Source organism: Lepidochelys kempii, chromosome 11, assembly GCF_965140265.1.
Source record: "Lepidochelys kempii isolate rLepKem1 chromosome 11, rLepKem1.hap2, whole genome shotgun sequence".
Classification (NCBI taxonomy): Eukaryota; Metazoa; Chordata; order Testudines; family Cheloniidae; genus Lepidochelys; species Lepidochelys kempii.
Genome location: NC_133266.1, coordinates 21454512 through 21477883, shown reverse-complemented (window position 1 = coordinate 21477883; position 23372 = coordinate 21454512). Strand labels below are relative to the sequence as shown.

At 39.2% G+C, this 23372-nt stretch overlaps 1 protein-coding gene across 12 annotated transcripts in view; it reads left to right on the top strand.

Moving 5' to 3' along the window:
• The window catches only part of LRP1B (LDL receptor related protein 1B), a 1327274-nt gene that overhangs the window by 837061 nt on the left and 466841 nt on the right, over positions 1-23372 (top strand). For all 12 annotated transcript variants that reach the window (XM_073305381.1, XM_073305383.1, XM_073305382.1 and 9 more), the window contains 3 exons: positions 8099-8263; positions 8924-9168; positions 21853-21984. In XM_073305381.1, the coding sequence (XP_073161482.1) occupies positions 8099-8263; positions 8924-9168; positions 21853-21984 (542 nt within the window). The remainder of the gene's footprint in view (positions 1-8098; positions 8264-8923; positions 9169-21852; positions 21985-23372) is intronic.

Genomic DNA, 23372 nt, shown 5'->3' with positions numbered 1-23372 from the left:
CTTCAACTCCACTGACACTGTACATCAAAATATTCGTGTTTTTATCCACTTATATATATTTAAATCTTGTATTAGATTTTGTTGAGATGGTAAACTTGTAAAAGATGGCTGAAATCTTTAATTTTTACCTCTGGTGAAATGTACTCCCCCAAAAAACTGGAATTGGTTAATTTTACTTAAGCATGATCACGTATCAAATAACACAGCTTGTTCCAAATCCAACTTTGAATAAGTGCATTAGTTTAGAAAATACATATTTAAAACATTTAATGATCTCTGGGAAATGCATAATAATTGTAAGGCATTTTCTTGAATAGCTTTACACAGCAGTGTATGTGTTCAGATTGCTCGTATTAAAGTGACTAAATAGACTTACTGAGAAAGCAGTGTAAAGAAGCACTCTGAACTGGCTCTAGATCAGAGAAATAGCTCTTACCAAAGCCAATCAGAGAAGCAGGTGTATGAGTTCTCTGAGGGAGTGCATATTCTTTTTTAAATGGACGCAGCTTGGGGGAATTGGCATGTGGAATTATTCTGAACTTTTAAAAAATGTTACAGGCCCATTTCTAGCCTGTTTAATTTAAAGCATCCCTAGGCTCCTTTAAATTACATCCAAAATATCTTTCAGGTCAGGAGCAAGAAGGCTGTAGTTGACAGCAGAAGCTTTTAATACCTGTGAAAAGGCATACCCCTCTTATAGCCAATCAGTGTTTACAGTGAGTGATTTAAGCAGGTTATCTTAAAAATCACCCATTGGACTGCACAATTGGACTTCTCCTAAGTACAGAATCCAGGGAACCCCAAAATATTTCTTCAGTCTGGTACAGCCACAGATATTCTATTATGGTTTCACTCTTCATATAGGAAGAGAAGAAAGGAATATCCAGAAGGAAGCATTTAGACATGGGAGCCCAGGCAAACCAAAAAGGGGAGAAATGTGCACAGTAAAAAAAATTAACATAACTACATATGGAAACATGGATAAAACGCCACAGTTTCAAACCCCTCTTGCTACAAATGGGCTACAGATATGCTCAGCTCCTACACAGTCAGTAACATCATAGAGAGCCAATAATTGCTCATAACTCCAGCATCCAAAAAATACAGACATAACATTTCTGGAATAGGTTTTCTGTTAAACATATGGTTTATGAAGAGTACTCGATGGAGTGGTGCACCATAAAGAGTGTATTGGCTCTCGTTTGAAATGACCTACACAGCTCACTTGTCGCTTTGCTGTTCATTGGTAATATACCCATCCCAAACTCATGGTAATAAAACCTTTATGCCATGTGAAATCATCATGTATACAATTGTGCATATTAGATATATATAAAGTTGCTGGTGATACACATTGGTACGAAATATTATTAAAATATGTTCTTTCATTTTAGAATCTATTTGGATATTTTTAGGCTATAAATCAATTACCTTATTTTTGAGACAGTGGAAGTAATTTGCATCTGATTATGCACACAGAATAGATAATAGTGGCTTTTTTAGAATAATAATATCTATACTTTAATGGTCTGTAGCTCATTTACTTGATTATAGATCCACTAGAGTCTAATGAATGTAGATACCCTTGACTCAATATGCGGTAATGGCTTCTTACAAGCAGTTTTGGTATATCATTTCTATGCCTATACAGTGGCTTCTCAGTTTGTTGATGATTGACCTGTCTGAGCTCAAAGTGGGTGTTTCACATGAAGTGAATGTCGTCTTGCTATAAAATATTAAGGGGAAAAGTGTAATGAATTCCTCGGAAGACATATTTATAACACAGAGTAATTGCTTTAAAGATTATAAGATTTTGAGTGGCGTAGGGAGTCAGCGTACAACAAATCTTTATTTACTGCAACACAAAAGGCCCTAAGGTGCCACAAGTACTCCTTTTCTTTTTTGCAGATACAGACTCACACGGCTGCTACTCTGAAACCTTCCAAATTTGAGTGAGTGGTGATATGGCCTGGCACAAACTTCAGTGGTGCTGCAACCCCAACCAGCTCGCAATACCACTCACTCAAATTTGGCCTGGCTAAGCATTGCAACCTCGTGCACAGGGTTGTAGCAGCACTCATATTTGGCCTGGCCAAAATGTGGTCAGGCCATGGCCTGGGTGGCCTCTCAGGCTCCACTGACTATAGCCTAAACTTTCTCCTGTTCAGTCCTCTCTACTACTACTTCCTTTATAATTATTTATGTATAAAATCAAGTGTCTGTAAAGCACTTTACATATATGAGCGGTATCTGCCCTGGAGAACTTTATCATCTGAATGGTTTTTCAATCTAAGGGTGAGATCCTGACCTCCAATGAGACTGCTTAAAACTCCCCTAATTTGGAATGAGTGAATGAAATTCCTTGCTCCTGCAGAGCTGATGTAGCCAGCTCTACACCATTCCTTCTCAGTTCTCCCAGAATAGGATACATACTGGACAAAGAGAGGCTAGAGCAATTCCTGGGTGACATAACAGACACTGGGGGCCAAAGCTGCCCTGAGGCTGCTGTAACTAACTTCACGGGATAAACAGCTGTATTTAGGGGAACACAGTGTAGTTGTAGCTGTGTCAGTCCCAGGATATTAGAGAGACAAAGTGGGTGAGGTAATACCTTTTATTGGATCAACTTCTGTTGGTGAGAGAAACAAACTTTTGAACCATACAAAGCTCTTCTTCAGCTGTGGGAAAGGTACTCTGAGCCTCACAACAAAATGCAAGATGGAACAGATTATTTAGCATAAGAAGTTAGCACATATTGTAAGGGACCATTCAAGGCTGAGTGGCCCATTAACACATCTGCAGTCACAGGACAAAAAGAGAAAACGAGTACTTGTGGCACCTTAGAGACTAACAAATTTATTTGAGCATAAGCTTTCAAGAGCTACAGCTCACTTCATCGGATGCATGCAGTGGAAAATACCAAATACCAAGTACAGTGGGGAGATTTTATATACACAGAGAACATGAAACAATGGGTGTTATCATACAGACTGTAATAAGAGTGATCAGGTAAAGTGAGCTATTACCAGAAGGAGATCAGCGGCAGTGGGGAGAACCTTTTGTAGTGCTAATCAAGGTGGGCCATTTCCAGCAGTTGACAAGAACTTGTGAGGAACTGTAGGGGGGAAAATAAACATGGGGAAATAGTTTTACTTTGTGTAATGACACATCCACTCCAGTCTTTATTGAAGCCTAATGTAATGTTGTACAGTTTGCAAATTAATTCCAATTCGGCAGTCTCTCGTTGGGAGTCTGTTTTCAAAGTTTTTTTGTTGAAGAATTGCCACTTTTAGGTCTGTAATCGAGTGACCAGAGAGATTGAAGTGTTCTCCGACTGGTTTTTGAATGTTATAATTCTTGACATCTGATTTGTGTCCATTTATTCTTTTACGTAGAGACTGTCCAGTTTGGCCAATGTACATGGCAGAGGGGCATTGCTGGCACATGATGGCATATATCACATTGGTAGATACACAGTGAACGAGCCTCTGGTAGCGTGGCTGATATGATAAGGCTCTATGATGGTGTCCCCTGAGTAGATATGTGAACACAGTTGGCAACAGGCTTAGTTGCAAGGATAGGTTTCTGGGTTAGTGTTTTTGTTGTGTGGTGTGTGGTTGCTGGTGAATACCTGCTTCAGGTTGGGGGGCTGTCTGTAAGCAAGGACTGGCCTGTCTCCCAAGATCTGTGAGAGTGATGGGTCATCCTTCAGGATAGGTTGTAGATCCTTGATGATGTGTTGGAGAGGTTTTAGTTGGGGGCTGAAGGTGACGGCTAGTGGCGTTCTGTTACTTTCTTTGTTGCGTCTGTCCTGTAGTAGGTGACTTCTGGGTACTGTTCTGGCTCTCTCAATCTGTTTCTTCACTTCAGCAGGTGGGTATTGTAGTTGTAAGAATGCTTGATAGAGATCTTGTAGGTGTTTGTCTCTGTCTGAGGGGTTGGAGCAAATGCGGTTGTATTGTAGAGCTTGGTTGTAGACAATGGATCGTGTGGTGTGGTCTGGATGAAAGCTGGAGGCATGTAGGTAAGTAAAGTGGTCAGTAGGTTTCCAGTACAGGGTGGTGTTTATGTGACCATCACTTATTAGCACCGTAGTGTCCAGGAAGTGGATCTCTTGTGTGGACTGGTCTAGGCTGAGGTTGATGGTGGGATGGAAATTGTTGAAATCCTGGTGGAATTCCTCAAGGGCTTCTTTTCCATGGGTCCAGATGATGATGTCATCAATGTAGCGCAAGTAGAGTAGGGGCATTAGGGGACGAGAGCTGAGGAAGCGTTCTTCTAAGTCAGCCATAAAAATATTGGCATACTGTGGGGTCATGCGAGTACCCATAGCAGTGCCGCTGATTTGAAGGTATACATTGTCCCCAAATGTGAAATAGTTATGAGTGAGGACAAAGTCACGAAGTTCAGCCACCAGGTTTGCTGTGACATTACTGTTCCTGATGGCCTGTAGTCCATCTTTGTGTGGAATGTTGGTGTAGAGGGCTTCTACATCCATAGTGGCTTGGATGGTGTTTTGAGGAAGATCACCGATGGATTGTAGTTTCCTCAGGAAGTCAGTGGTGTCCCGAAGATAGCTGGGAGTGCTGGTAGCATAGTGTTTGAGGAGGGAGTCTACATAGCCAGACAATCCTGCTGTCAGGGTGCCAATGCCTGAGATGATGGGGCGTCCAGGATTTCCAGGTTTATGGATCTTGGGTAGCAGATAGAATACCCCAGGTCGCGGTTCCAGGGGTGTGTCTGTGTGGATTTGTTCTTGTGCTTTTTCAGGGAGTTTCTTGAGCAAATGGTCTAGTTTCTTTTTGTAACCCCCAGTGGGATCAGAGGGTAATGGCTTGTAGAAAGTAGTGTTGGAGAGCTGCCTAGCAGCCTCTTGTTCATATTCCGACCTATTCATGATGAAGACAGCACCTCCTTTGTCAGCCTTTTTGATTATGATATCAGAGTTGTTTCTAAGGCTGTGGATGGCATTGTGTTCTGCACGGCTGAGGTTATGGGGCAAGTGATGCTGCTTTTCCACAATTTCAGCCCGTGCACGTCGGTGGAAGCACTCTATGTAGAAGTCCAGTCTGTTGTTTCAACCCTCAGGAGGAGTCCACCCAGAATCCTTCTTTTTGTAGTCTTGGTAGGAAGGTCTCTGTGAGTTAGTATGTTGTTCAGAGGTGTATTGGAAATATTCCTTGAGTCGGAGACGTCGAAAATAGGATTCCAGGTTACCACAGAACTGTATCATGTTTGGACAAAAAAAGAGGCATAGTGGGTTACAGATTGTGTAATGGGCCATAACTCCGGTGTCTCTGTTCAGTCCATGATTTTATATCTCTCTCTCAATACTGTGTTTCTCCCCTGTCCCCTCTATCCCCCCAGATTTTAATTCTTTCAAAGGCCACTCTTTCTCCTCAAAACTGATTAGGTCTCTGATGAAGCCACAGTTTTTGCTGAGTTTTTAATTATAAGGGGACAACATGACTTGTTACTAACACTAATACACTGTAGAGAAAGGGAACTGTTAATGCCAGGTGGCAAAAGCCCAAATGTTAGCATAAAGCGAGGTGACCTTAACAGAAGGTAAGATTTTGGGGGGGGAAATTACTTTTGGGTCAATGGAGCAACAAGAAGGAAATCAGTGGAGGAATCTGTTCCACATCTTAAATGACTGTACACAAATGCAGGGAGTTGGGGGAATAAACAGGAAGAACTAACTGTATTAGTACATAAGCTGAATTATGATTTAATTGGCATCTGTCAAGGCTAAATCCCCACTCTGTCACTCCAAGTGCAGAAAGTGGGGGCTTGCATGGATTCTCAAAATTAATACTTGCCACCTCAGGCTTGTATTGCACTCCCAAGGTTACAGCTTTTCTGTGACCTTGGCTTGGTAAACGCTGCCACCACCCAAATGCAAAAAAAAACAACAACCCCACCTTGGACCCAGGAAGGAGCACTTGGGAATTACTCCCTGTGGGGTACCCTCAAGCCCTTTCACACACCCCTCCTGGGAAGAGCTGAGAAAGAAAACAAAGGAAATTAGCTGTTGCCCCCAGCTAATCAAACAGCATATGCACAAACCTCTTAGGACACGAAAAAACCAATCCTGTTCTTTAAAAAGGTAAATTGTATTAACAACAAAAAGAAAGAAAATACATTTGGAACTTAGGCTTTTGCTAGATTTTAAAAGAGCAATTCCAAAAATTAAGCACACAAAATAGCTTTCTTGGGGGTTTAGCTTAAAGATTACATGAAACAAAAGCATCTGCGGTTAGCACAGAGGAGATTCACAAGCCAAAATAAAAAAAAAATAAACCTGATTCTGTCTAACTAAACATTCCCTATCCAAATAATTTCTTCTAGGTATGGAAGATGAATTTTCAGGCCTTACATAGCGTTGTTGCTCCATGTCTCTGCAGCCCAGAGAGACCAACAAACAAAGGGAAGGTTTCTTTCCCCATTTTAAAAAAAATCTAGCTTTCCCACTGGCTCTTTTGGTCAGGTGCCCACTTTTTTTCTTTACCTGGGGGACATTTTAACCCTTTACAGGTAAAGCAAGTAAAAGACAGCTACTAAGAGGTATTTTACAGCTAACTGGCTGGCTGGGTGTCCATCAGAGGGATCTATGCCCCCTTTATTTATCACAGCATCACAGGGAGTTAGTGAGAAAAGTTTCATGACTGGAATATTGACATAGAGGGATATAACTTGTTCAGAAGGACAGGGAGGGAAAAAAGGTAGCAGGGGTTGCATGTTCTGAGATCCAGTAGGAGGTGGGAGGCAGACCAGCTGAGAGTCTCTGGGTAAAGATAAAAGGGTTAACAAACAGGGGTGGTGTCAGAATGAGGGTCTACTGTACACCAACGCATCAGGAAGAGGACGTGGATGAGGCACTTCTAAAACACATAACAGAAATATCCAAACAGGCCCTGGTGGTAATGGGGGACTTTAACTACCCAGATATCTGTTGGAAAAGTAATACTGCAAAACACAAAATCTTCAATAAGTTCTTGGTCTGTATCAGAGATAAATTTTTGTTCCAGAAACTGGAAGAAGTATCCAGGGACACAGTCATTTTAGACTTGATTCTGACCCACATGAAGGATTTGGTAGTAAATCTGAAGGTGAAAGGCAATTTGGGTGACAGTGATCATGAAATGATTGATTTCATGAGTCTAAGGAAAGGAAGTAGTGAGAGCAGTGGAATAAGGGTAGAGGACTTCAAGAAAGCAGACTTTAACAAACTCAGAGAACGGAGGGTTTGGAAGGGGGTGGGAGGGGGCTCCAGGCTGAGCCTGGGTCAGGGGGTTGGGGTACAGGAGGAGGTGAGGGTGTGCAAGCTCTGGGAGGGAGCTGGTGTGCAGGAGGAGGCTCCAGGCTCAGGCAGAATGTTGGGGTGCAGGAGGGGGTCCAGGGCAACAAAAACCTGACCTAGGCAGAAAGAATGAAAAAACTGGGTGTATTTAGTCTTGAGAAAAGAAGACTGAGGGGTGACCTGATAGTCTTCTAATGTGTTAAGGGCTCTTATAAAGAGGATGGTGATTCTCCATGTCCACTGAAGGTAGGACAAAACGTAATCGGCTTAGTATTCCTCAAGGGAGATTTAGTTTAGATATTAGGGAAAAAAAATATCAGTTATAAGGATATTTAAGCTCTGGAATAGACTTCCAGGGGAGGTTGTGGAATCCCTATCATTGGAAGCTTTTAAAAACAAGTTGGACAAACACGTGTCAGAGATGGTCTGGGTTTATTTGGTACTGCCTTGGTGCAGGGGGTGGACTTGATGACTTCGCAAGGTCCTTCCAGCTCTACACTTCTATGATCCTATGAAATGTGGAATTGAATTGCTTGTGCTTTTGATTTCATAGCTGTTTTGAAAATAGCAAAACTTTTTGATAAAGAAGGACTATTGCCATTCTAGCCTACCTCTGCATGAGTTATAATTCGCAAGACTTCTTATGTGTCTTAGTTTCTTCTGAAATATTAAAATATTGGAGACTTTCTTGCCCTTTCTTTAAGTAGTCTGTAAATTTTTTTGGTGCATACTTCATTGTGTTTCATTTGGACACTGAAATTATAACTTTCCCTCTCCTCCCCCATAACCCTACAGAATTCTGTTTTGGACAGACTGGGATGCTAATTTTCCTCGCATTGAGTCTGCTTCCATGAGTGGGGCGGGAAGAAAAATCATCTATAAAGACATGGATACCGGAGCCTGGCCGAATGGTCTTACTGTTGATCACTTTGAGAAAAGAATAGTATGGACAGATGCTAGGTAAAAACAAAAATAAAATATTTATTATCAGTTTACTACTATTTGATGTTTTATGTAATGGCTAATCTGGATTGGAAGCAAATATGCTACTTTCTCCCCATTTAATTAAACACATTATGTATTTTCTGTTTTATGTTTCGATTCATCGAAGTCAATCAGAGTTGAGATCCTTAATATACATTTTATGTTTCTATAAACAAATATTGAACTTTTTCAAATGTGTGTAATGACCCAAATCCTACTTACCTTTCTCATGCAAATAGTGTCATTAGCACTTGAGAGCTATGTACATGTCAAAGGCCCAGTTGTTGGTAAAGATTTTTCCTTTTAATTCAGGTGAATGGAAATTATTTTGTTTTTATTTCAACTGAATGGATAAAAGTCTAACTTTTAAATTTGAGAGAATACAAGCAGAAGAGTGACCCATATATATTTTAATCAAGAAATTCTAGATAAATTGTGCTAGAGGCACTCTAAGGTGATGATTGTTCTTATGTGCTTTGTCAGTAAACTTCTGGCTTTGCTGTCTGTAGTGACAAGGTCATGAATAAATTCTGAGAATATTCACTGAAGCATTTACAGGCCTACAGTACTATCAAGTTATCCCTACAGATGTCCTAATTTTTATAAATTATTTTTTTATTTGGGTTTATCTTGTAGGTCTGATGCAATTTATTCTGCATTATATGATGGAACTGACATGATAGAGATCATACGAGGTCATGAATATCTTTCTCACCCCTTTGCTGTCTCTTTGTATGGAAGCGAAGTGTATTGGACTGACTGGAGGACCAATACATTGTCAAAAGCCAATAAATGGACTGGGCAAAATGTTAGTGTGATACAGAAAACCAGTGCACAGCCTTTTGACCTTCAAATATACCATCCCAGTAGACAACCACAAGGTAACCTAAACATAAATATGTATTATTTGTCTGATCACATATATGTTTACAGGTTTCAGAGTAACAGCCGTGTTAGTCTGTATTCGCAAAAAGAAAAGGAGGACTTGGTTAGTCTCTAAGGTGCCACAAGTCCTCCTTTTCTTTTTATATATGTTTACGTCTGTATAATCCAATTTTGGGGGTATGTACTGTTTTTTCTTCTTTTTTGATGTCCCAAGAAACATCTGAATTGAGTTGTGGAATGGATAACAAGAAAAAACTTGGTGGAGGTCACAATGTTCAAATGTCACTTTTTTGTTTGGTGGAAGGGAAGAATTAAATGAAAATTCCTTAATTTGAGTATCACTTTCTGGTTTGAATTTTCTTTTGCTTTGTCAATATGAAATTTAGCTCACAATGTATGTCTAATACTTTCCATTTTGGTTTTCTAAAAACAATTGAAGTGTTGTCTGCTAGTACAAAAACCTACATGTACTTTCATAAAAGTCAGCTTGTGGACAGGCCTTGTCATTGGTTAAATTAAATATCGGTTGTTTTAAGTTTTGACAATGATCCATTTTAAATAAATACATTATCAGGATCACCAGATACATAATAATCATTGAACTATCTGCCCTGTTTATCTGTCTCGGTGAAGTATTACACCTACTTACACTGAGGACAGAATTACAATGAATGTAATTCAGTTTGCATTAATTCAGTAAAAGCGAATCATCAGTATAATTGTTTGTAGTTCTGGAAGAAATTACCACCAGACCTTGAACTTCTTATTCACAGTGGTGGGCACTTGCTCCTGTAAATAGAACCACTGATATTAGTGGGAGTAAGTGCTCACCAATACACATAATGGGTTCACAATCTGCCATTATGAAAATATATGCATTATTATTATCTAGAAAAGTATATTTAAATTATAGGAATAAATGTTTAAAATTCATCTTATAGCTGTCTTAACCTGCTTGTGAGAAACTATAAGGATTTTTTTTTAATAGAATGAACAACATTTAGAAAGCTAATGTTTGCCTGAACAATATGGGATAATATGATATGCCTGACAGAGTTCCATTTTTTTCAGTTCTAAATTTTCTAACTTGTATTCTTGCTATATGCAATATAGAAAAGATGGTCCTAAGAAAGTTGCTTGTAATTGCTAAAATCTATACAGGACCCAAGAATAATTGAAGAACTTGAAGTGTGGCGTCCTCTGTTGAGGGCATTTTTTTACAAGTTCATCTTGATCCCTGACTACCCTTTATTTGAAACTCTTTCCTACCACTCCAGTTGTTGTTATATTTTTTCTAAGAATTAGGTAACAGAGAATATATAAATAAAACAAATTATTCCTTCCTCTCTTCAACAAGTCCGTCTGCTTTTGCCCATATGCTGTTAAAAAAACTATTGCAACATTTCATCAGGTTTTGCATTCACACCTATGCTAACTATTTTCTTATTGTATATACTCAATGTGTTCCTTGAAGTCAGAGCTGATCCAGAATACATTGAATGCCATAGATTTCGGCATCACAACTGTTGATACAAAAAGATGCAAGAAAAATTTAATATATTAGGTGGAGGAAAAATAGTGACTAGATACTGTGCAGGGCTGAGGGGACATAAGTCTGAAAGTTGAGTGTAGTCATTGTATTCAGTGGGGAAGAAAGGGAGTCAATCAGTTTAAGGCAATTGTTGCAGCAGTAGTTGGAAGGATCTTATTTTCAAAAGAAAAACAGAAGTTTGAAACCCTGAGCTGTCAAAAGACCTAAAATGTGTTTTAGTTGAACATCTGAAATTATTTTGGCTTATTTGAACTGAAACCAAGCTTCTGAACTTCTTTAGGTTCAAAACTGTTAATTTTGCACTATTTTAGTCCATCAGTTATGTATCTTCTAAATAGTACTGGTACTTTAAAATATTTTTAAGTGGTGCTGGAAGTTTCTTCCACAAATATTCTCCTCACCTTTTTATTTCCCCTTATTGAGTATCATGTTAATTACTTCTGCTGAAAACCAAATGGGCCAAAAACACAGGGGGATCAGAATGGAGTAGGGAGATCTTGGCCACGTCCTTTTCCTTTGGCTTTGTCCTCTTTTCGTTTATGCCAGCATCAGAGAAAAGGAGGACCCTAAGAGTACCTGTGCGGGCTGTATGCTACTAGTGAATCACTCTTGCACGTGAGAGATCCCCTGGGCTAATTATGTTGGTTTGAGGGTCAATGTACGGTGCTAATGCAGTACAAAGTGACTGCACCACATTAGGTTATACGGCACTATGCCTGAAACGTTAGTGGTCTATATTACGTACACACAAAAAGCTGCATTAAAAGAACATTACAGTTTCTAAGTCAAGTACTCACAAGTTTAGGAAATGCCAGAATTAAGGTTGCCTGTGGAACCTTAAATTGTTTTCTTTGTGTATCTGCATCATGAGCGTCTTTAATTCATAATCACATTTTTTTCTATGGAAACAACCTCACACCCTAAATTTTACCACACCTTCATCCTAAAGCAGAGTTTGCCATGTAACATTGTATTTTTACTTACTCATCATTAAACCCGCAGGCCACTCATGTCCCACCTCACTGCTGACAATCCCCATGAGAAGATGACCATGGACATCACTAGGATATTACCTACAATGTAATATGAGGTATATTGGGTATCTCAAGGTGCACATCCACCTCTTTACTTTGGTCACATATGTGGTGAGGGCAGAGAGAGTCTATCTCCTTCCCTAGGAGCTGGGACCCCTCATATCACCTTATATCACAGTCACAGTTCTGCCAAACAGTTTCAGCTAGTGCCCGACCCATTCAATAGTACATCTAACACAATGAATGCAACTGGACTGCATGCAGATAATTCTCTGTGGTTGTTAATATCTCCAGAGGGACAGAGTTAAGGTTGCGTTGGTGTGCACCTTAATTCTATATTTCCTGGTTTTCAAAGGTTTGAGTTTTGCTTTTGTTCAGTGAATACATCTAGGAACTTGAAATGCAGGATGGAGCACTGTGTACTAGAAAACAGCAACTCTGGAAAAACAGGGGTAATGGTGGACAAGTAATTGAACATAGGCCCTGATGCTATGCCAAAAAAGGAGCAAATGTGATCCTTGGATCTATAAACAGGGTAGTGGGAAAGAGTAGGAAGATGATTTTATCTCTGTACTCTGGATTGATACTGAAATGCTGGACTTAGTCCTGGTGTGCACATTTTTAAAGGATGTTGAAAAATTGGAGAGGATGTAAAAAAAGCTATTTAAAATTATTTGAGCATTGGAAAAAATGTCTTACGGTGACAGATTTAAAGAGAGTGCTTAATCTGTTTAGTTTATGAAAGAAAGATTGAGCAATGATTGATAGGTAAGTACCTTCCTACGGAGAAAATATTGGTTACTAACAGACTCTCTCATCTCAGGGAGAAAGGCATAACAAGAACCAGTTCTTGGAAGCTGAAGCCAGACAAATTAGAAATTAGGCACACATTTTTAACAGTGAAGGTTATTAACCATTCATACAAACAACCAGGGGAAGTAGTAGATTCTCTAGCGCTTTATGTCTTCATGTCAAGACTGGATGCCTTTCTGGAAGACACGCATTAGCCAAACACAAGTTATACTTCAGTCAGACACAAGTTATTGGTCTCAGTACATAAATAACTGGGCAAAATGTAATGTCCTGTGAAATAGAGGAGGTCAGACTTCATGATCTAATGATCCCTTCTGGTCTTCAACTCTATTAATCTATGTATTATGCCATTGCTTTTCAAGATGTCTTGCAATATTTTTAGTTTATTGTATCACTTTCTAAAAGCTGAAAACTTCAGTGTCAAGAACCTTTGCCACCACAAAGACAACAGAATGTTTGGCTTCAGTCTTGTTATATCTTTATCTATATTGTCTTTTTGGAATACTGGAGAAGAGAAGACATTAAATTAGAAAGTTTATTCTGGTATGGACTGGGAACAGGTTTGCTATGTGGCTTGCCATAAATAGAAGTAAATAAATAGAAAGGATTCCATTGATGTTAAAATAGCTAGATTGGGACCAGGTATCTAACTTTAGACAACAAAGTCTGAATACTTTCGAACTTAGTTTTGCTAAGATATATTCAGATTGATTTTTCCCCCTGTCATAAATATAAAGGGAAGGGTAAACCCCTTTGAAATCCCTCCTGGCCAGGGGAAAGCTCCTCTCACCTGTAAAGGGTTAAGAAGCTAAAGGTAACCTCGCTGGCACCTGACCAAAATGACCAATGAGGAGACAAGATACTTTCAAAAGCTGGGAGGAGGGAGAGAAACAAAGGGTCTGTGTGTCTGTCTATATGCTGGTCTTTGTCGGGGATAGACCAGGAATGGAGTCTTAGAACTTTTAGTAAGTAATCTAGCTAGGTATGTGTTAGATTATGATTTCTTTAAATGGCTGAGAAAAGAACTGTGCTGAATAGAATAACTATTTCTGTCTGTGTATCTTTTTTGTAACTTAAGGTTTTGCCTAGAGGGGTTCTCTATGTTTTAAATCTAATTACCCTGTAAGATATCTACCATCCTGATTTTACAGGGGGGATTTCTTTATTTCTATTTACTTCTATTTCTATTAAAAGTCTTCTTGTAAGAAAACCGAATGCTTTTTCATTGTTCTCAGATCCAAGGGTTGGGGTCTGTGGTCACCTATGCAAATTGGTGAGGCTTTTTATCCAACATTTCCCAGGAAAGGGGGGGTGCAAGTGTTGGGAGGATTGTTCATTGTTCTTAAGATCCAAGGGTCTGGGTCTGTAGTCACCTAGGCAAATTGGTGAGGCTTTTTACCAAACCTTGTCCAGGAAGTGGGGTGCAAGGTTTTGGGAAGTATTTTGGGGGGAAGGACGCGTCCAAACAGCTCTTCCCCAGTAACCAGTATTAGTTTGGTGGTGGTAGCGGCCAATCCAAAGACGAAGGGTGGAATATTTTGTACCTTGGGGAAGTTTTGACCTAAGCTGGTAAAGATAAGCTTAGGAGGTTTTTCATGCAGGTCCCCACATCTGTACCCTAGAGTTCAGAGTGGGGGAGGAACCTTGACACCCCCAAATATTACTTTTTATGTAACATTCTGGTTTTTTTTTTTTGTGGGGAGTGTCCCCTGAAAAATGGGGCCAGTACTGTCAAGTCTACTGTCTAAACTCTTAAAGCTCTGAATCCTTGGAAAACTGAAAACATGCTGAGTTTTCCATTTTTTCCCAATTCAAGGTTATACTTTAAAATCATACTTTTAAAAGGCACTTTCGTACTTGAGCAACCATGAAAACAATATCATTTATATAAAAGTAATCTATTTTGTCAGTAACTTTCATTGTTCCCTTTTCTGTTTTATAAGATACATATTTGAATTAGAGTTGTCTTCATCACAGTTCTGCTGTTCCTGCTTGATTCTTCAGTGAAATAATTCTCTAATTGTTACATCAAACCGTTGCCATGAGAGTGACTGATGTTGAAATTCCATGCACTTTATTACACGATAAAGTGAAAGGAAGAGGTGGGTGGTGAAGGACTGTATTTCATCATTTGAAAAACTCGCATAAGTAACTGGGAAGAGCACAAGTCAGAAACATAAACCTGTATTATTAGTATAGTTTAGAATATGGCATAAAAATGGCTGTGCTAGGTCAGACCAATGTTCCATCTAGCCCAGTATCCTGTCTTCCAACAGTGGTCAGTGCTTCAGAAGGAATTGAGTGAATAGGAGAGTTACTGAGTGATCCATCTCCTGTCTTACAGTTCCAGCTTCTTGCAGTCTTCAGTTTAGGGACACACGGAGCATGAGGTTGCATCCTGACCGTCTTGGCTAATAGCCACTGATGGACCTATCCTCCATGAACTTATCTGATTCTTTTTTGAACCCAACTGTACTTTTGGCCTTCACAATATCCCCTGGCAATGAGTTCCACTGGTTGGCTATGCATTGTGTGAAGAAGTACTTGTTTATATTCGTTTAAACTAAATAGGGAGCAGGTTTGAAACTGTTTCTCATTGTGGTCGGCCTTTAAAACTATGCAAATGTATAAATGGCTCTCCGCTTCTAATTATTTTAAAATTAGGAACCGTATGACTTTGAATTATATATATATAATGGAGATTAAATAGACTCATTTTAAAATTATTTCATTATTAATGTGATTATATTTATCAGATATTTTCAGAGAAAAAGTATAAACAAAAATGTAAAATGTTCAAACAATCAAGGAGGAAAAATCAGCTCATAAATATAATTTTCAAGAACATGACATAGCCCCAGATTATCCAAATTTTGGCATTTTTGTAATGAATCCATGTCCAGTAGTCAATGAGTATAGAACTCAGGACCCACAGCACTAAAACATAAACCAGTGGCATCTGAGTTAAAGAAGTAACTCAAGTTAGCTGTAGGTTAATATGGTATCAAATTCTTAACCTCTCTCAGCCAGTTACTAGAGGGAGACAGTGTCACAGACACTTAGTCCCCAATCCTGCAAGTTACACATGTGCTTAACTTTAACTTCAATAGGACTACTCACATGCTTAAAATTAAGCCTTTAGATAAGTGTTTGCAGAATCATGGCTTTATCTATAATAATATCCACACTCACTAACATCAGCAAGAAATATAATGAAAGTTATGTTTGACACTCACATGTTAAGAAGTTTAGCAATCATGAAATCATTACTCCATTATGTAGTTTTCTGGACTGAGAATCTCTTCTAGCCTGAATGAATCTATTTATAAGAACCAGAAATCTTATGGGAGAATTTTTTTTAAAAAAAGGACTAAAGGTTAATGAAAACTTACACATTTTAGTGTAGACCAGTGACTTACTAGAGTAGGAAAGATGGAAACAATATTTCATGGAAATGTTATAACACAAGCAAAATTTACTATTGAGATGTTGGTATGTTGCATACAAAAGTCCTTTGTAAGTGGCCATTGCTACTTAAATGTGCACTTTGTGTGGAAATACCTAGTTATTTCTCAAGCTATTGTGGTGTATGATGTATTCAAATAAAGATTTAAACCAACATTAAAAATGTGGGCTCTTAAAGATAGACAAATACACACATATTTAGGCACTGTAAACAATCAATGTACTTTAAGGTTGATGTATTTGTTGTAATCATCCCTGATTTAAATAAATATAAAACTTGAGAATATGCATTGATAGCTTAAGACCAAACAATGACAGGGATGGTGTAATTATCTACTCCCCCTTCCCCTCAAAAAGCATTGAAAACCTAGGAGATTTAGAGTCAAGGTTAAATTTAATAGAAATTTTAACATATATTAAAGTATGAAAATGCATTGTTTAAGGCCTCCAAACCACTTTAATTTGGTTCTTTACTGATACTATGAGAGGAAAATAATACAGATACCTAATGTCTTTTTAAAAATCAGTTTCATGTAACAAGCGCTAATAGGCATAGTTACGTATCTTTTGCCAGTAACCCTTACACCGTCCCTGTAAGGCACTTTGGGCTTGCACAATAGCCAAGAAACTCACATTGCACCCCTGAAAATGTCAGATCTCTTGAAGCAGGGACTCTTTCATCTGGAGCAGAAACACCGTTAACAACCCAGGCAAACCAACCCAACTTCTCAGAAGAGAAGCATAGTTCAGGAGGATTCTCTGATGCTTTTTCTTATCTAGACAGAAGTCAAGCAGGAAATTTCAGTCATTGATCTTGTCAAATTTTAAATTCTGGTGTGAGGGGAAACAAAAAGATTTTAGAAGCAGGGACTACCTCTTTGTTTGTACAATACTCAGCACAGTAGGCTTGTAGATGCTACCGTAATATAAATATAATTCTTATAATAATCACAAAGTTCTGATGATCTCAACTACACTAGAGTTTCTCTAGAATGGTTAATTGGAGTTCTACAACCAAACAACAAAGAAACATGGGTACAAGCTCTAATAGTGTTCCTTTGGTAGGCATATGCAATTCTCCATCTGAATATTGTCAGGGTTGACCAGCATGACAGATTTATACAAGCCCCTGGCTGGCCTTTCTAACTGCCAGTATCTCTGAAAGGCAGGTTTTGGAATTAGTAGTTCTACTCATACAAAAACCACACAGCTGCCAGTGTAAAGAAAATGTTATTCTTATAGCTCCAGAAACATTTCTGTTCAAGGTAAGTTCATCTTTCCATAGTTCCTGGGAAATAATTATCCCTTCATTTTGTTCTAACTCTTAGCAATCCTTTGAAAGGATGTGACGTATACTGGTCCTTTCTGGGCTCTAAAGATTGTATATAAAGCATTTGGTGTACCCATGCCAATTGCACCCTTCTCAAATCCTCCCAGCTAAAAAATACCTGGGCCTCAAAGCGATGAGCCTAACCTGAGGAAGATTTGCAAAGTAAGTTTCCGTACCTCCACAGAGGCATCCTTTGGTAGTAATATGATACTGGGTTGGTTCCCACATAATTCCTTACTTTATGAAGGGGAAGTTCCAGTCTGCAACCCAGTATCTCCCTCAGTTCAGTGTGAGCTATTTCCCTCCTGTCTGCAGTTTCCGGAGTCAGTTAAAAGCTGTAGCGCAGCCCCTGCTAGCCACAAGCCCTTGTCTGGCCTGCTGCCAGATCTGCTGTCTCCACTGCAGCAATCAAGAGGTGGTTCACTTTGCTCCTGACTTTTTTTACCGGCTTGCTATTTCACCTGTTTTTCCAGGCAGCAGTGAGCACTCTTCTTACTTCCTCTTCTCTTGGATCCATTATTTAGCAGTGGCATGGTCTCAGCCTCCCAGAGTCAGCAGTGCAGCACCTCCCTGCCAATATCTTTCCCCACCCTCTGCCACTGCGCCTACAGACATGGCAAAACTGTCACATAAACAGCAAACTAAATCCAAGCAGTGGTCTATTTGTGAACTGTTCCCTGCCTATTCTCAGCCAGCCAACGCTTGCACTGCTAGGGCATGGGACTCTGAGCTGGACAGGAATGTTGAGTGCCTCCCACCCCAAGAAGCTGCAACTCCAACACACAAAAGCCTGATCTAGAGATGAAGAGCAGAGAGGGGAGAGATGCCAAGGATGAGAAGGATGTTCAGCAAGTCATGCCAGCGGTAAGTGCTGGGACAGAATAAGACCAGAAAGAAAAACCATTAAGGGGCTCCAGGTTCCTACTCAAGTCCTAAAATGGATCCTAAATTCCTTGGAGAAAGAAGACTCAGCTGCCCTTCTTCCCAGCTCAAATCTGGGATCTCCAGCAATTAAATCCCATCCCTTGGGCAGGAGAACTGGGACCTGGATGGGGAGTACTTCCTTTGCCTCTTCAGGTGCAGTGAATGGGCAGAAAGAATGAGAGGGGATTCCTTGGTATGTTTGTCCCTCCTTTTTATTCACTGAAAAACATTCCCAGCTAAGAACCAGGAGCCAAAGAGTCTATATGAAAGGACATTCACTGCTGTTTTTTTCACCTGTTTAAACTTCCTTTGTCTTCCCTTTATGCTTGATGACTCAGTGGACTGCTTAAATGCAAATTTACCAGAGCACACATTCCTTTGTTTAGGACAGACCTTTTTGCCAACATCTGTTTGGGCAGGGCTGTGGGTTTGGAATGTGTTAATAACACCATACAAGGGAATCTTATAGCTCGCATACAATGTTGCCACACACATTTTACCAGCAAATACTGACCAGCAAATCATGACTTTTTCAAATGATACCTTAAAGGTCATGCTTTGTACAAAGATTATTACAATATTATGTAGGGTGTGAATACAGGGGTGTGTTCTGTCACAAAAACCCTGCATTTTCCTAGGATATGCTGTTTTGGGAATCTCTATATCTATATACATGTAAATAGTTAAGGTGCCAATAGATGGTCTATAATATGTAGCATAATTTCTGGGGGGGGGGGGTTAGGAGCAACAAAACTTGCTCACTGCAAGCAATTTCTTTCGGCAGCTGTTTACATCCACGCAACATTATTTGAACCAAAGGGCTGTTTAAGTTTATTTTGAAAAGAGTGATGATTTCTTGAATTGTGTTACCTGTGAAAAGTCTACTTAGCAATAATGTAATCTACAGCGAATTATGTTATTTGAATTCAGAATTGATATTATTTGGGGTACTTTCTCTTTAAACTAAGATTGGCTTAGGAGACCCCTGAAAATAATATAAAAGATTTGGCATTTTTGCAAATATGTGACAAAGCTTTTCAGCAGCTACAGTGCAGGTATGCAGAGAGGTCAAATTGAGTGGGGGGAAACTATCAGTACTTTCCTAAACACAGCTTGCAGCCTAAGTTGTGGTTTACAATCACAAGTGACTATACAGATCTTCATAATATGATCATCCTTCTTTTATGTGCTTCGATCACCAGTGAAATAGTCAATTGTTCACTTTTAAATCATCATAATTGGACTACAGATTTAGTACCATAGTAAGACATAGTTCACACCCTTTCACTGACACAGTTCAATAGACGCAGTTCACATCTTTTCACTGTTGTGTCAGGCTTTCATAGAGTATCAGGGTTGGAAGGGACCTCAGAAGGTCATCTAGTCCAATCCCCTGTTCAAAGCAGGACCAGTCCCCAACTAAATCATCCCAGCCAGGCCTTTGTCAAGCCTGACTTTAAAAATATCTAAGGAAGGAGATTTCACAACCTCCCTAGGTAACGCATTCCAGTGTTTCACCACCCTCCTAGTGAAAACGTTTTTCCTAATATCCAACCTAAACCTCCCCCACTGCAACTTAAGACCATTACTCCTCGTTCTGTCATCTGCTACCACTGAGAACAGTCTAGATCCATCCTCTTTGGAACCCCCTTTCAGTTAGTTGAAAGCAGCTATCAAATCCCCCCTCATTCTTCTCTTCCGCAGACTAAACAATCCCAGTTCCCTCAGCCTCTCCTCATAAGTCATGTGTTCCAGCCCCCTAATCATTTTTGTTGCCCTCCGCTGGACACTTTCCAATTTTTCCATATCCTTCTTGTAGTGTGGGCCCCAAAACTGGACACAGTACTCCAGATGAGGCCTCACCAATGTTGAATAGAGGGGAACGATCACGTCCCTCGATCTGCTGGCAATGCCCCTACTTATACATCCCAAAATGCCATTGGCCTTCTTGGCAACAAGGGAACACTGTTGACTCATATCCAGCTTCTCGTCCACTGTAACCCCTAGGTCCTTTTCTGCAGAACTGCTGCCTAGCCGTTCCGTCCCTAGTCTGTACCAGTGCGTGGGATTCTTCCGTCCTAAGTGCAGGACTCTGCACTTGTCCTAGTTGAACCTCATCAGATTTCTTTTGGCCCAATCCTCTAATTTGTCTAGATCCCTCTGTATCCTATCCCTACCCTCCAGCATATCTACCTCTCCTCCCAGTTTAGTGTCATCATCAAACTTGCTGAGGGTGCAATCCACGCCATTCTCCAGATCATTAATGAAGATATTGAACAAAACCGGCCCGAGGACCGACCCTTGAGGCACTCCACTTGATACCAGTTGCCAGCTAGACATGGAGCCATTGATCACTACCTGTTGAGCCCGACAATCTAGCCAGCTTTCTATCCACCTTATAGTCCATTCATCCAGCCCATACTTCTTTAACTTGCTGGCAAGAATACTGTGGGAGACTCTGTCAAAAGCTTTGCTAAAGTCAAGGAACAACACATCCACTGCTTTTCCCTCATCCACAGAGCCAGTTATCTCGTCATAGAAGGCAATTAGATTAGTCAGGCATGAGTTTCCCTGGGTGAATCCATGCTGACTGTTCCTGATCCTTTCTGCTGATGTAGGCATACATGACAGTATTAATTTACATCGGTGGTACATTATGAATGTTTTCTACAATGATAAGAGCTAGAGACCTTTTTATTGTTCCTTTAAACAAAAGCTTAAGATTCTGGAGCACAAGATGGCAGCCACTGAGGGGGAAAAAAGTAATTGGCTGAGCACCTGAGAACTTTCACCATTTTATGATAGAACTTGGGCGCCTTTAGGTTTTCTTCAGTGATGTTTCATACTTTCCATACTTCTTATAGTGTATTTATTTATTTAATAGGTTTACCTTTTTATTTTTCAAAAAGGAGTATATAGATGTTTGAAAAAATGATATTTTCAGAGAGTTATGGATCTCATTACTTTAAATATATTGAAGACTTTTTTTCTTGGAAAATATTTCTTGATGCTGATTGTTTTAAGAAATAAAAGAGCATTTTCCTGCATTGTACGGTAGGATTTTAGTAAAACCTTGAAGATATTCAGTCATTAAAACCTTATGTATATATTACAAATATACCTGGTTTTAAACCCTGTATTCAGACCAAATTCCTCCTTCTGCTGTTTACCATTCTCTTTGCAATTTCAGTTGGAGAGGTTGTTGTTCCCTTCCCTTCCTCTGTGTGTGTGTGTGTCTGTGTTTGTGTGTGTGTGTCTGTGTGTCTGTCTCTATGTCTGTGTGGTGGTGTTGCTTATGTACCTTGGTTGGCTGTTTCTTTCCCCAGTATTTTTTTGTTTTGTTTTCAGCAATGGATGAAGTGATCTCTATTTATGTATGTAAAGTGCTTTGTAATCATTTATGATAGACGTCGACAAACACCATGATATAAATGACATTAAAAGGAGTTGTATGGTTACATTCTCTGTGCATTGATGGAAGATTGATTCCTGGCCCCAGGAGGTTGTTTTTATTTAAACTCTTTATTCTATCCAGTATTAATATCTCATTATATAATTCCAGCTCCTAATCCTTGTGCTGCTAACAATGGCAGAGGTCCGTGTTCTCATATGTGTCTGATCAATCACAATAGAAGTGCTGCATGTACATGCCCTCATCTGATGAAACTGTCCATAGACAAGAAAACATGTTATGGTAAGTTTCTTATTTTTTCTTGGGAACCAAATTTTCTTTGATTTTATTAGCATTAAAATTTTAAACTGGACAGAATAGAGCTTAATAATCTTAAAAATGGTCTGTACGGTGCTTTTTAGTGATAATTTTGAAGGTATAGCTACTTTTTTGAGAGCGGATAAATTATTCTAATATATGCAGTGTGTGGAACTTTGATATTTATAAACGTTCATTTTTTCTGTTGCTTATGTATGTCGTGTGTTAGTAGAACTTATCTCTGTAGTACAGGAAGATTTATAAGTGTAAAGTGCAGCATCAGAAAATGATGACATAAAAAATACTTAATAGCTTTAATCTCTACCTGCTCTTCTTCTGAAGTCTTCTTAGCATAATTTTGGGGGATTAAGAACTAAAATGAAGAACACGCATAAAACAGCTAGCTTTGCAGGGGGCGTGTGTGTGTGTGTATAAAGATTATAAGCAAAGCTTTATAATAGCCCCAGAAATGTCAAATAATTGTGTTCATTATTTGTAAAAGCTTTTAATGCACTCTTCTTTGCAGTACCTAAATAGGAAATCTCTAGAATAATATTTTGCTATACCAAAATATGTTAAAGAAAACAAAATTTACCTCTGCAATTCGTACACTGACGCATTTCTCTAAAACATTTTAAGTAGTTTAGAGACAAGGAAAACAGGTTCTGTTTGTCCTTGATATTTTCTATTCATGTATCACATATTAACATTATTATTATGTATTTTGTAAGTGGATTCAGCTGAACAATGGGCCCCTTCTTTGTTCTCCCCATGCTTCTGTCTCATCTATTCGTAATCAGTGCAGACATTGGAGAGCTTCTTGTAACTACTTCTATTTGTAATTCTTTCCTGATGTACATCAGTGATTTTCCTGAGATTTCAAATGCCATTTGGTATTACAAAGATATGCAAATAAAGAACTAGATTATTATAACACTTAGGGCAGGTCTACACTTAAAAAGCTCCCATTGGCATAATTAATTCTCCTCTGCAAGAGGCGCTAACTACGTTGACGGGAGAAGTCCTCTCATCGACATAGGGCTGTCTACACCGGGATTAGGTCAGTATAACTGCATCACTTAGGGGTTTTCATACCCCCGAGTGACATAGTAATACTGATGTAAGTTTGTACTGTAGACCTGGCCTCAGGGAGCTAATCGTTTTAAAATACTGCTTCCAGTCTTTTCTTTCTTTGGAATCCTGCAAGACTACATTGATATAATCGATTAAGAAAAGATTTTAAATATGTGTAAATTAATACGTATTACTTCTCTATAGTATCTTGCTACACATTTTATCCACAGATTTGCATAAAAGATATTGTTCTTGCATCATTGATACAAACTTTGCTTAAAATTTGTAAAATAATATTT